The 14,631-nt window shown below is 49.4% G+C and overlaps 1 protein-coding gene across 1 annotated transcript; it reads left to right on the forward strand.

The window, feature by feature from the left end:
- The first annotated feature begins 9,000 nt into the window (after positions 1-9,000).
- On the forward strand, positions 9,001-9,724 carry LOC120656252 (glycine-rich cell wall structural protein-like). Its single transcript, XM_039934289.1, has 2 exons — positions 9,001-9,164; positions 9,274-9,724. Exons 1-2 carry the CDS (start codon positions 9,080-9,082, stop codon positions 9,501-9,503), a joined length of 315 nt encoding a protein of 104 aa, XP_039790223.1. The 5' UTR covers positions 9,001-9,079; the 3' UTR covers positions 9,504-9,724.
- Positions 9,725-14,631: the final 4,907 nt, after the last annotated feature.

Here is a 14,631-nt window from a genome sequence, read left to right on the forward strand (position 1 = left end):
ATACAAAGTTTAGTTATTATTTTTGTATGTAGGAAGTAGTTAAATATATTTTATATTGTCAAATAATGGAAGGAAAATATTTTTTTAAGATAAAGAGACTAACTTAATAGAATTGTGGGCCTCACGTGAGTCCCGCCTGAATAGTACATGAGTCCCACGTGGGTCCCGCCTGAATAATACGTGGGTCCCACGTGGGTCCCGCCTGAATAGTACGTGGGTCCCACGTGGGGCCACGACTCATGAGCTTGCGCCGATTCTTGGCCCTTTAGTATATGTACTTAATTATGTTTAATTAATTTCAATTTAATTAACTATATTTTGATATGGATAATCATATTGATTTTAATTTACTTTGGTTTATCCACTTATTGATAAAATTATAAATATATTTTATTCTATTTATTCTTTATAACTATTGATATTTCCATTAAAATATTTATTCATTTGCATTTTATATCTTTATATTATTAACTATTTAAATATTTATGGATATATATGTTTTGATGAGATGTCTTTTTCTTAACTACAACGGTTACATACTTTAATTCTTATTGTATAATGACTTAGCGATACCTTCGAAATATGTTTATAATGAATAAAACAAACGAATATAACTATGTTCCAAATCAAGTAAATATCCAAATCCGTATCCGAATTCGAGACATCCGTTTTGCATAGTATCCGATAACATCCGAATCCGTATCCGTATCCGAGTTAAAATATGGTAAAAAGTGCTATCCGGATCCGATTCCATGCGTATCCGATCCGATTCCATCCTTAGCGCCAGCTGGACTACACATCGGCTGTCTCGCGTGGCGGTGGCCCACTCGTCAGGTTGTTTGTTGGATAAGCAGTCCACCGCCGCTGGACTGACGAGTGGGCCGTCGCTACATGAGACAGCCGACGTGTAGTCCAACTGGCGCCACGTCGGACGAAACTGGGTCGAAAATGGCTTTAGGAGGTCTCGTGCCCTGTATCGTGAGATTAGGGAGTCCGGTCGGATGGTTTTGTTGTCCAGAGAGGACAAGCGGATTCCGCCTATAGTTGAGAGAGAGGCAAAAGGACTTTTTCCTAACGTTAATACGCACTGAAGCAATGCATGTGCGACTCAACTCAAGGACGTTGTTGCAGCGATATGATGTTTGTAGAGTTGTCCATCACATGAAGATCGAGGTCGAGGATCTCGATCATCGGTTCTCGCACATCGATCACGAACCGTCATCACACCGGCCGGGGATGAAAAGCCTCCAAAGGCATCCACATACATTTTCCAACTACATGTACTCAGGTACTCCGAATCCGAGCACACGTATCATTGAACGCTAGCTTCGTACCTCATCCTCCAACAAATCGCCACTGTTAGAATCCGGACGTCCAATCAGAATCTTTTCATCAGACATCAGACAGTCTGTCGCAACATTGACAAATAATAATTGTGACATAAAAAAAATCAATGCTTGCAACATCATAAAAATATGCTCATGACTCTGATATCCAAAAATTCCCACCACAATATTGATATCATGTTTCATACAACATTGATTGTGTAATATAAAGAAATAATTAATTCTTGCAACATGCCGAGAAGCCTCCAATTTTTCTACGCATCAGACGTTTAGCATTATGACTGACCAATTCAGCAGAAGATATCTTATCCAGATCAGATCAGGGAGCTCGCTAGATCGCTCGAGATGTATTTAATTGGACATATATTCATCCTATCCACGAAGCGGTTTGCCTGCCATGCGTGTCCGACATCTAACAGGCCGGATCGAGCCCACAATATAAAACAATCTTGCCGTGTTAATGCACACGAACATGCATGAGTCAAACTTGGCAAGCATGTCTTCCACAGAGCAAGATTATTTTTCAATCCCCATACGTGGATGCTGGATCGGACAGGCAGATCAACAGATCATGCACGTTCCTGTTGGCTGTTGCCCTTATGAAGGGCGAAGGCGTACGTTAATGCGAGCTACCAACCCCGTAACGACCGATTTTTATTTCCAGTATTACAAAACTGTTTCGATTTATAGAAAAATATAAAAGTTGTTATTTGAACTTGTTTTATGATCGTGTTTTACCGAATTTGTATATTTGTTCATTCATTAAATAAAATAAAGAAAAAACTCGACTGTTACGCTTTTGTTTTTTTCTATATTGCCATATTTCTATCATTTCGAACATTTTCATCCTACATGTACGGCTGTTTCCTCTTACAAGAAGGATTATTTGTGATATTTTCTGAGCGATTATTTGTGAAAAGAAGATGTTCATTGTTATTTGAGAAATTGGTGTTTTTACCTCTAATTTGCAGTGCAATTGTGATTATACTCTTATTTTCCGTAACTTTATGATTTTACCCTTTCTATTCACAAGTCAACACAATGTTGCCTCTATTCAGCGCGATTTTGCCCCTATTTTGATTGTTGACTAGGGGCAAAATCGTGTTGTGTAACACCCTAAGTTAAATTTCAATATTTAATAATAAAATTAATTGGCTTTATTTAATTTTCTAGGATTTAATTTGCTTAATTTTCTCTAGGTTTAAACTTGTTGTTGCATTCATGCTGGTGCATGGTTTTATTTTGTTTGATTGTATAGGAGTTTGAATTCAAATAGATTTGAGTTTGGTTAAAAATAGAATAGGGAAGGAAATAGAAGAGAAAAAGGAACAGCCCAACAGCCAACCCAACCCAGCCCAAGCCTCCTTTCCCGCGGCCCACTCCTTCCTCTGTCTCCTGGCCCGCTTCCCTCGTGCCCCGGCCCAACACCACCGCTCCAGCCCAGCAAGCCAGCGCCCCGCAGCCCGTCGCCCCTCGCGCTCACCCAGCACCACACGCGCGTCCCCGACGCCCACTCCCAACCGGCCCGCCTCCCTTCCTCTCTCTCACTAACACCTCGACGCCGCACGTCAGCGCCCGCTCGCCCAGCACGCTCGCCCGCTCGCGCGTCGCCGCCCCGACCCGCCGGTCCCACCTGCCAGCGCCCACGCCTTCGCTGACAGGGATGGCCCGCCGGTCAGCTCTGTCTCTCCCGCGCCCACGCCACGCGACACCGGCCTCTCCGCAATCCCGCCGAGTTTCTCGCCGTGATCCGTTTCCGCGTGACCCGCACGCCGAGGCTCGCCTTGCCCTTCTTAACCGCAGGCCGCACCCTTGGACTTTCCCAAACTCCACCACCGCTGCCTCAAACCCTACCAACCACCTCCGCCATCGCCTTGGCTCGAAGCGACCCCTGCTCCGCCGTGGACCGCCCGCCCCGCTGCACCTCCACCCTCGCCAAGCATCCTAGAAGCTTCGCCTTGCCGCCAGGACGCTCCTCGAGCCCTCCATCCTCGACCACACCCCTTGCAGCGCCGGAATCACGCCAGGAACCGCCGCGCAGGTGAGCTCGGAGCTCGCCGCAATTACTCGCCGCCGGTGCCACTCCGGTCCTGTTAACCCCTCTGCCAGCCTCGCAGACTCGCCAGGAGTCGATCCGCGGAGCCCAGACTCCGGAGCTCCACCTGCAACAGCCTCCCCCTCGTGCTCCGCCCATGAGACACCACCGGACTTCGACACCGGCGCCACTGCACTGCGTCCCTGCCCGACACGAACCCTCGGTGAGCACTAGTAGCGCCCATCCTACCTACTGCACTAGATCCTAGGGTCCGTGGGCCATCCCGGAGGCCGAAACGATGCTCGACGCCGTTCCGCCGCCGCATGTGGTGCAGGTCCGCCGTGGCGGACCCGCTGCAACACCACCCCGCCTCGCGTGGGCCTTGCTTAGGCTCGCTTTGTTCTTGCACACACCCACATCCCTGGTTGCACCCCAAACCCGAGCCCAGAACCGGGTGCACGGGCTCGCGACGGTGAGCGCCACCGAGCAGGACCGCCCCCACCGCTGCGCACCCCGCTCCGGCCATCCCCGACCCGCGCACAAGGCCCTAGTGGATCACGCATGATGCGTTGGTCCTCCCAGGCCAAAGCCCCGCTCGTATTGACCCCCGGATGGCCGATTTCGGCCAACTCCGGCGATCCCCCGCCGCGGGAACTCGACTCCGGCGACCAGCGCCGCCGCCCTACGCGCGCAGCACACCCGAGCCGCCCGATCTGTTTTGGACGCACACGATTAGAACGCCATACCCCTTTGATCTGAACCGCATGATCGTGATCCAACGGATCAGATCTGCCCATACCGGTTCGGCCTGGCAATTTTTCTAAAGAGCCCCTGAGTTTTACTAGATTCAACCCGCAGTTCTTGGTAGTTCAAAAACAATTAGAATTTGGTCCTGTTTTTATCACTTAGACCCCTGCGTTTTCCCCTTTTAGAAACCGCGGTCCAGACATGCTGTTTTTGCACGTTAGACCCTAGAACTAAGGTTTAATTATGTTTAGGTCCCCGGTTTTTGAAGAAAACCCCCAGAAACTCTGTTTTTCTTACAGTTAAGCCCCTGGACCTTGCTTTAGCTCTAGTTTTCGCGTTCTAGCTCCGTTTTAGGCGTTCTTTATGTCCACACGATCATTGTAACGCGTAGAATAGTTCTAGCCTAGTTTTGTTTACTGTTTTTATGTATTGTTGTACTGTTTCTTAATATGTGCTATTGTTTGCTTGTATGTTTATGTTGTGTATTGTTTTTGGCCATGTGAACGTGAGTAGACGTTGATCCATCTGAGGAGCCCCCGTACCAGTACCGGAGCAGTCACCACCTTCTGATCACTTTGAGCAGCAGGAGCAGTTTGAGGAAGACAAGTATAACATGAACAACATCTATCATTTTAAATACATTTTCATACTGCATTTTTAATTCTGTATGCCTATAAGGATTTTCCTAGCCACTTTATTATCTTATATATATATTACCTTGGGTTGCATTTTGGTTAGTTGTACTAGGTGCCGCGCTATAACACACTTGGTCCTTTTTAATTAATTTGATTAATGGTTTATGCAACTTAATTCTGAGAGTGGCCCTCTGTGTTGGCTTGAGTGGCTCACGTCTCGTTAAAATTGGTTTTGTTAGAAACATGGTTTAGAGGGCCAGCACGGTGCTTAGTGCTTGGTTGGCCACTCTCCATAAGGACCGGTTCATAGAGCGACAACCTGGGACAACAGCGCTACCACAAGACTGGAATGGGACGGTCTTGGTTTACTAATTAGGTCTTTTTGGTTTCGAGTAACTTACCTGCGGGGCAAAAGGTGGTAAGCCTCAGTGGTCCCTGCTCCTCCGGCTTGGTCTGTGCTTGGGGCTGTGCTCCTGTGCTTGTACCCCCGGAGGTGGGCCCCATCGTCGCCGATCTAACTCTTCGCGGTTACGCCTTACCAACGAGATTCTTTGTAACGGCCTCGTAGTGTGCTTGCTAGCCATCTCACCTAAGGAAGTGTGATGAACAACTAGCGTAGCTCACGACTTGTGGGTAAAGATGTGCAACCTCTGCAGAGTGTAAAACTGGTATACTAGCCGTGCTCACGGTCATGAGCGGCCCAGATCCTCCTTTTGATTAGTGGGGTTATCTTCCTTTGGTTAGGAGGGTTTCCCCGGGTGGCTTGGTTTGGTATGGTTCTCAGTAGTAACATGATTAATTTTGATTAATTACTATGTAACTGGGTTTATGATAATTCATCAACTTGTAGTAATTAGCTTTAATAAAATTTTGCCAAGACTTAAAAGCTAATGCAGTCGAGTCAGCCAACCTTAGAGCCTCATAGGTTGTGTTATACTTGTTGAGTACAAGTTGTGTACTCACCATTGCCTACTCTACTCTTTTTCCTCTTGGGGACACTCTACTGCTGCTCAGTTCCTGCCGACGCGAGGGAATTCACTCAGCGCTACCAGGAGTACGAGGACTTCTAGGCGTTCGTCTCCCAGTCGACGTCCCTGTGGCGCCCAGCTTCCGAGAGACTTCGTATATGTATTCTATGCTTCCGCCGTATCAGACATTTTATCTGTCGTGGTGCTGCAGACCACAGCTGGGTGGCGGAAGGCACCCGCCCTAGCCCAGAGGGTGTGTACTCGCGGGTTAGCTAGTCCCAAATGGATCTCACTCAAGAACACGATGAACACAGCAAGATTTAGAGTGGTTCGGGCCACCGAAGCGTAATACCCTACGTCCACTGTGTGTTGTATTGCTTGCGCTCTCTAGCTGAGTCTTGAGAGAGTCTGAGCCTCTGTGTTCTAGCGGGTGTGCTCTCCCTTTTATATGTCCAAGGGGAGCACGTACACTGAGCGGGGCCCCGACATGTGGACCCGGCGATGTATTATAAACTACACTTTGGCCTTCAATGCCTCAGATCCGGAGATCTTGTCGTCGGCTTCCGTGCGTAGCTTCTGACCAGGGATGGTCTTGAGCTGTCTTGTCAGAGTAGAGTCTAGCCTCTGCAGCCGCGCGTCGAGGTCATGATGAAGCGCCGAACTACTGACTCAGTCTACTGTAGCAGCGTGCACTATTGCTTCAGTCAGTAGCTGGTCATCATGACTCGTCACCCATGCGCGCGGCGCTGAGTCCTTAATGCTTGTCTTGGTAACTGTCAAGCCGCCTCGGCAACTGGCGATCCACAGTGTGGACTGACAAAAGCTGCCTCGTGCCCAGCGGCAGCAGAGCACGCCTCAACCACTCGCACTTAATGCGGGTGGGTGAGGGAGCTTCCAGCGGAAGGCTTGTGTCTGCGCCCGTGTCTGCGTGACACGTGGCGGCTCCGGACCCCTCCCGAGCAGCTAGCTGAGCCGAGAGCTCACGGGGGTCCGGATAGACACGTGGAGGTCCCAGACCCATCTGCGGGAGTCCGGATGGCACGTGGAGGTCCCGGACCCATGTGCGGGGGTCCGGGTCCGCGGCCATAGGTACTGAGCATTTCCACCTCTGGGACACGTGGTGACACCAGACCCGTCCCCGAGCGGGAAGCGGGTCCGGGACCGTTGGTCTGGTGAGATGGAGTCGAACCCCAGGGGTCTGGCTGCTCAGCTCCTTAGGGCGTAGTTACGGATAACTACGCGAGTCTTGGCACAGTAGGAGTGGGTACCCCAGTTGCAGGGTACCGACATTATCATTAAAGTAATAAATAACATTCGTAATCGCTTTATTATATCTTTTTACGTGATATGTGCTGTGATATATTATTCATTCTGTTGTATATACGTGTGACTCGATCCTGGCACGTATATGATTGCTCGGTTTATGTCCTTTTATAAACCGGGTGTTACACGTTGACTTGTGAACAGTAAGGCAAAATCACAAAGCTAAGGAAAATGAGGGTACAATCACAATTGCAATATAAACTAAGGGCAAGAACACAAATGGCCCTTCTTATTTTATTTCTTTACTGCTGTTTTCTCATATAGCACCAAGGGCTTCTCCAGAATGATTGTTCCGTTCTTCCTCTACTATATATTTATAAGAATCCATTTGTGCAAGCTACTTCCATTGCGATCTAGGATAGTTTTGCATTGCCTATATATGTTCGATATGTTCTTAATTATTAGTACTATGAAAATTCCCATCCACGCCGGTTGGCCCGTGTTTCAGTGAAATTGGAGCTGGGCTCATAATATATACGAGCCAACAGCGATGAGTCCCCATAAATGATGTTATCCACCATTGAGAATAACTCCAAAAATATTCGTAATGGCTCTTATTGTGAAAAAAATGAAAACATATTATGGCAGGCATAGATTTAGCCTATGTCAATCATGGAGCACTAGTGAAGAAACTAGAAAAGAAGCACAAGGTAAGGTAATATACAAATTCATGATAAAATTAGGATTACAAAATATAGTACGCAGGGCCGGGGTTGAAGACTCTTAATAAAGGCTCCACAAACAATGCTAGGAAAACTTATTATATCGGTTTGTATCTAAATGTGCTCTACAATAAATTTCTAGTGTGCATGCTCCAATTTCCTAGCTAGTTCCATTTCCCATCACCTACACATGACAAATATAGGAAAATAAACACCCTCTACTCCTCTAGGAACAAGACAAATAAATAAGTAAATATAGCAAGCATGAGCACAATAAACACAACACACACAAAAAAATGTCCCATGGTATCAGTGGTTAGTAGGACGATGCATGGAGACCGGGACATGTAGGTAAGAACCTTTAAATCTCCATACAAAACACTTGACGCCACTCTAGACCAAGTCAAATGGTCCTGAAGCAAGAGTCGTAAAGGATCCAAGTTTACCTATATAAGTCGTCAATATTCCAAGGTGTCAGGAAGCACTAAGAATATAGTTGGATTACTCGTTGATCCCTCCTCTAGGTCTTCACTGACCTAGCAACACACTCTCTAAACCTAAAATAGCGCAATCTTGTGCTAATAACTGGCTTAGTGGCTTGGATGAATACTTTTAGTGCTTGAGTGGCTTGGATAAGTATACGAGAGTAAACATGGTAGTCCTATTGATGACTATATAGTAGTTACTTAACACTAAAAAAAGAATATGCCCAAACTGCGGCCATATATATTTACACATGAGCTCTTATTAAGTTATCATACTATATATTGGCCATGTTTAGTTCTCAAACATTTTTCTACAGCATTCATCACATCGAATCTTCGGACACATGCATGAAACATTAAATGCAGTTGAAAAAATAACTAATTACACAATTTAACTGTAAATGACAAGACGGATTCTAATTAGTTCATGATTGAATATAAATTGGCAAATAACAATGAAAGTGTTAAAGTACCAAAATCCAAAAAAAATCGCAAAATAGACATGGCCTACACAAATACTATTGCACAGCTAGTCGCCGGCCATCCCATGGGTCAAACTTGGCATGCTGCATGCATCCATGTTTAATTTCCTGAGAGTGAGAGAGAGAGTTTTCAACGGGCAGTCGGGCAGATCCCTGCAGCAACACAACTACACAAGGACGATCCGAGGCATCGTTAATGCCGTTCATCTGCCAACTGCAAACGCCTGCCTCATTGAAGCATGCATCCATGGGACCAAACATTGCCTGCAATGTGGCCCTATCCTCTCCTCCTGCCTATAATACGCTTGGTCTGCATGCATAGCTTTTCATCACACACTCGGACCTGAGCTGATCCACCACTACAGCCTGCAGTTGCAGATCGAGAGAAGCAAAACCATGGCGTCGTCCAAGGCGCTCCTAGTGCTTGCGCTCCTGCTCGCTGCTGCCTTCCTTGTCGCCTCAGCTAATAACGAGCACACCCGTGAGTCCATGCACTCTAATGAATCTCCAACAAGTAGCTAGCTAGCTTTCATTTGAAGCGTCAAGCGAGATTATTCAAAGCTGATCGGTTCACAATCTTTTCTGTGCAGAGCCAAAGGAGGAGGAGAACAAGCAGGCCGGCGTGCAGGACTACCACGGCGGCGGCTGGCGCGGGGGAGGCTACCCTGGCCACGGCGGCGGCTACCCTGGCCGCGGCGGCGGGTACTGCCAGTGGGGGTGCTGCAACCGCGGCTACTACGGCGGCTGCCGCTGCTGCTCACGCCCCGACGAGATCCCGGAGCCCATGTACCGCCCGGAGTTCGTCGAGGTCCACGACTGAATAATGAAGAAGCTGCACGGCCTCGTTGCCATGTACTAGTCGATCGGTAAAAGTATGGGTTGAACAATAAAGGCATGCATATATATATGTATGCAATTGTGCGTGTGAATGTATGTCCGTGTGTGGTGGTTGGAGTCGATATGCAGTAGAATGTAACTCTCATGCATGTATAGTAGTGCATGCCGCCTTCGAATAAAAATAAGAGAGTCGTTGTTGCTATAGTCAAGTGACTTTTGGGGTTTTTTTTCTAATCTCGATCAGTTATGTGCTCCCCTCCTAATCTTAGAGAATTGTTGAAATCAATGAAATGCTCGATCAGACACGTTACTGTTTGAAAGGAGAGCATGCATGTCGATCTCTCCCCGATGATAAGCTAACACTGCTAAAAAAACGAGCATTCGTCCAACACGTTAGTACCGGTCATATTTTTGGCTGGTACGTGCGGCGTTAGTACCGGTCAGAAGGCACAGTGCCATAGAAACTCATTTACTATCGGTTTGCAGTCTTAGCCGATACTAAATGGCGGCATAGAGGTCCCCTGAAAACTATTTAGTACCGGTTGGTACCTTCGACCCGTACTAAAAATGACATTATCTCCATTTAGTACCGGTCGGAGACCGGAGCCGGAACTAAATCTCTCTGCCACCAGCACCGTCCTTAAATCCACCACCACTCACGCCACATCTTATCTCTATCTCCATTCTCCTGCTAAGTCCTCTCATCCTCTCTCTCTCTCCTCACTCTACTGCAAAAAAGATTTGTAGGGGCGGTTGAAATAGCATTTTTAGGGGCGGACGTCGCACCCGCCCCTGCTTTTCGCTGCTAAAAATAGCAGTTTGCAGGGGCGGATACATTACCCGCCCCTAAAAATGCATTTTCAAGGGCGGACCACAGGACGACCCGCCCCTAGAGATGGATTTGAAGGGGCGGACCACAGGACCACCCGCCCCTAGAGATGGATTAAAAAATTATAAAAAAAAACAACCGGCCACCGCGCCGCTCGCTCCTGCGGGCCACATGCCTCTTCCGCCGGCCGCTCGCTCCCGCGGGCTTCCGCCGGCCACTCGCTCCCAGGCGGCCACTGCGCCGCTCGCTCCCAGGCGGCACGCCGTTCCCGCCGCGCCAGCCGCCGCCCAGTCCCGCAGAGGCGTCGCGCGAAGACCAAGCTTGGCCGGCGGCCATGGCCTGCAGGGAAGGGGAAGGGAGGAGATGGGGGAGAAAGGGGTTGCTGTTTGGTTGCTGACTTGTTGTGTGGTGGGAGAGAAGAGATAAGAGGGAGAGAGGGCCAGCGCTCCCGCAGGGAAGGGGAGGGGGTGGGCCCATCAATCCCCGTCTCACTTAGTCCAGCCAATCGTTTGATAACATATGATCGCACCATATGCTGTGTCCCTGCCTTCATTTCTAGGGGCGGGTGGAGGGATGATCCGCCTGAAGCGTCCCCTCATAAGAGAAGACTTAAAAATGATACAATATCGGTCCCAGGAGACTGATAACACTTTTATTACATCAGATGGTACGTCACCGTACAACTCTACGCGGAAATGGGCAGTGAAGCGCCACTATCGCGAGGATAACAACCAATACCCACACTACGATATTAACTATGAAAAGGGGGTCATCAAAGTCTTGCGCCATACAGAACTTCCTGCGGGTGACCCTATCCACAGGCAAGGTTGGGTGCAGGACGGAACCTCTACTTGACGTCTTCATGAACGAAGTCTGGGTCTTCCCCTGTAAAAATTAAGAATGGGGTGAGCACAAACGTACTCAGCAAGTCCAACCACACCCACTGAGGGAATATAAGCAGAATATAATGCACAGGATAAACCAAGGATAAGGCAAGGGTTCATTTTGCGGAAAGCTAATTTTTATGCAGGGGTTCATTTGAAAGAAAGGATTTTCAAAGCAAATTTTTCTTGTACTGAGTAAAACGTAATGTTGACCCACACATGATCCAAGTTTTAAGCGGCTACCAGACTCCTCATTCGCCGTAGCACACGTCACGACTGCCGGACACTTTTCCAAGAACAACTCACGCTAACCTATCCCAAAAAAAACACTAGTTGTGTGACCACACCGTAACTCGCCTAGTACCGTGGGCACGACTATTCGAATAGATTTTAACTCTGCAGAGGTGTGCAACTTTACCCACAAGCGGGGTACCGCAACTCGATCACCTTAGTGTCGGTGCAGATCCCAACAAAACCATTACCCACCTTAGCTAGACCTGACTAGCCATCACGGGATCCACCAAGGGGTCATTGACCTATCACAGAGGTTTTAACCGGGGCATAAGTCACACAGACTAAACTCATCTTTCGAAATTCCACATTTCTCCCTTCCCACACACGCACACATTTTCTTTATAAAACAAGTTGTATTGTGTATAAGGTCCTAAGCGTTCTTGCAGCGATTAACGTCCAAACAAATCACATTTAGACATTAATCAAGGTGGTCAAGGAATGGTTATAACAAATCAAGGGGTGACTATCCAACCATGTTTTCAGTAGGCAAAACATATGCAATTTTATAAAATAGGCCAATAGGTTGTGTTTATAAAAACTAGATCAAAATATGCATCAAAGGATGGGATTGAACTTGCCGTCTTCAAAGCCTTCCGGGAAGTCCTGACCGAGGCACTGTCCTTCGGGTTCGGGGTCGCGGAACTGGTCCTCGTTTGCTTGCTCACAGTACTGCTTGTCGATGGGTTCTCCCTCGTTCACACCGTGATCTACGACGCGTACAAACAAACACATAATCAAGAAAAAGAAATAAAAGTTTTATCGTTGAGCTCGAATCGGAAACAATTGCGATATGAAGATAGGAGTAATATTTCTGGACGGTTTCCTAATGGCATGGCCAAAACTATAATAGGAATGGCGTGGTAAAGTTTCAAGTCGATCGGAGATTGTTTGGCGCATGAAATGATAGGTTACAAAGAGGTTTAGGGGTTAAACAAGGAGTCAGGGACCTGTTTGTAAATAGTGAAAGGACCTGATTAGAATTCTGGGGAATGTTTGGGTTATTCTGGAAAAGGGTAGGGTTTTATTTATAAATAAGTTTATATAGTGGAGGGTTTATATGTAAATATAATAAAGGATAGGGCTTAATTTGCAAAAGGCCAAAGGGTGGATGGGTTCTTAAACAAATAGAATACAGGGGAGGGGTTTTTGGGCATATTTGCCCTCCTCTCTTTCCTCCCGACCGAAGAACAGTGGAGGGAGGGGCGGCTCGCCGGCGGCGGCCTGGGCCGGCGGGTCGGGGCGCGAGGGCGGCTCTGGAGTGAGGGAAAAGAGAGAGGGAGGAGAGAGGATCCGATCCCGGCCGTGGCTTGGGCCGGGGTGGTCCGAGGCGGCCCGGTCACGAGGGTGGGCGGCGGTGAGCGGCGGCGGCCGTGGTGGCGCCGCTGCGGAGCTCGGTGGCGGCCAAGGGGAAGGGGGAAAGTGAGAGGGGGCCAAGAGGGTCCTATCCCTACCTTGCCTCGAGCTGGGGCGTGGCGAGAATATGGGGCGACAAGGGCGGGCGACGGCGGACACGGCGGCTCTGGGTGGCGGCGCAGCAAGGCCGGAGAGGAGGGGCACGGGGGCGGCGTGGCTCGTGGTGGTGGTTGTGGAGCTCGGGGGCCTCTTTATAGCCGAGGAAAGGCGGTGGGGAGGGCTGAGCGCGTCGGGTGGCCGCCTGGCCGGCGGAGCAGCTCGCAGCCATTAATGGCGTTCGAAGCGGCGCTAGCGGCAAGGCGGGACATGACATGTCGGGCAGTGGCATGCAGCGGAGAGGCGGCGCGACTGGCGAGGCGGCCACAGGATGATCGGATGGGTCGAGCAGGGGTGGTCGGCGTGGCGCGTAGCGGGTGGCGGTTGCTGCGTTCGCCGGCATTCGGCGCGGCGAGCAGTGCCACGCGTGGTGCGCGTGGGCACGCACAGGAGAGGCCGGCGGCAAAGGCGGGCACGCACGTGGAGCGCGTGGAGGTAGCTGGGAGCGGGACGAGCAGGAGCGCGCGCGCGGGCGGGCAGCGTGGCACGGACGCGCGCGCGGGCGAGCCGGCGTTGTGGTGTGCGCGGCTCGGTGCGCCACGGTGCGGCGAGCGTGTGTGGGCGCGCATGGGGCGCAGGCGCGTACTGCGCGCGGGGAGTGAGCGGCGGCGAGCTGTTGCGGCTGCGCGCGGGAGGGCGAGGTCGGGGAACCGGGGCCGGGCGTGTGCGGGCCGAGCGGCGCTCAGGAGCGTGCGGGAGGAGAGGGGGAGGGAGGGAGAAGGAAGGGAGGAGGAGAAAGAAAAAGAAAGGAAAAAAAGCGAAAATGGAAAAAGGGAAAAGAAAAGAAAAAGAAAAAGAGAGGAAGAGAAAGAGAGAGAGCGCGATCGTGCTCCGGCGGCGATTGCGGCCCCGGTCGGAGACACACAGCGGTCGCGTGCGCACGCAGAACGAGGGCCACAGAGAAATGGGTCAGGGATTGGAAATCAGATGGCGGGACAGAGAAAGTATTCCGGGAATTAGGGTTCAGGGTAGAAGATTTTTGAGCTCAACGATGAAAGACTTCGAAAATTATATTTATCGCGTGATTTAACTGGGTGAATTTTCCGGGACGTTACAAACCTACCCCACTTAAAATGAATCTCATCCTCGAGATTCGGCTAGCACCTAAACAGATGGGGAAATTCTTTCTTCAGAGCATCTTCACGTTCCCATGTAGCTTCTTCCACTCCGTGTCTGCTCCACTAGACTCTGCAAATCCGTACTTCGGAGTTTCTCGTCCTCCTGGTGACGGTGTCCAAAATCTTGACAGACATTTCCTGGTATCGAAGGTCTGTTTGTAGATCTATCTCTTCTTCTGGCACATGCTCTTTCTCCGGTACTCTTAAACATCTCCTTAGCTGGGACACATGGAACACCGGGTGTATATCCGACATTCCTTCTGGTAACTCCAATCGGTATGCTATAGCTCTGACTTTCTCCAGAACTCGGTATGGTCCTATGTACCGAGGGGCCAACTTTCCATGTACTTGAAATCTTCGAGTTCCCCGAATAGGTGAAACTTTAAGGTAGACGAACTCTCCCGGGTGGAAGCTTATTTCTTGTCTCTTCTTGTCTGCGTAGCTTTTCTGTCGAGATTGGGCGACATTCAGCTTTTC

Source organism: Panicum virgatum, chromosome 1N, assembly GCF_016808335.1.
Source record: "Panicum virgatum strain AP13 chromosome 1N, P.virgatum_v5, whole genome shotgun sequence".
Taxonomy (NCBI): domain Eukaryota; kingdom Viridiplantae; phylum Streptophyta; class Magnoliopsida; order Poales; family Poaceae; genus Panicum; species Panicum virgatum.

What these genes read in the sequence shown, in the direction of transcription:
- LOC120656252 (XM_039934289.1), top strand. Translation starts at nt 9,080, where the DNA reads ATGGCGTCGTCCAAGGCGCTCCTAGTGCTTGCGCTCCTGCTCGCTGCT. An exon ending in AGCTAATAACGAGCACACCC is followed by an intron (nt 9,165 to 9,273) that starts GTGAGTCCATGC and finishes TTTTCTGTGCAG; the next exon opens with AGCCAAAGGAGGAGGAGAAC.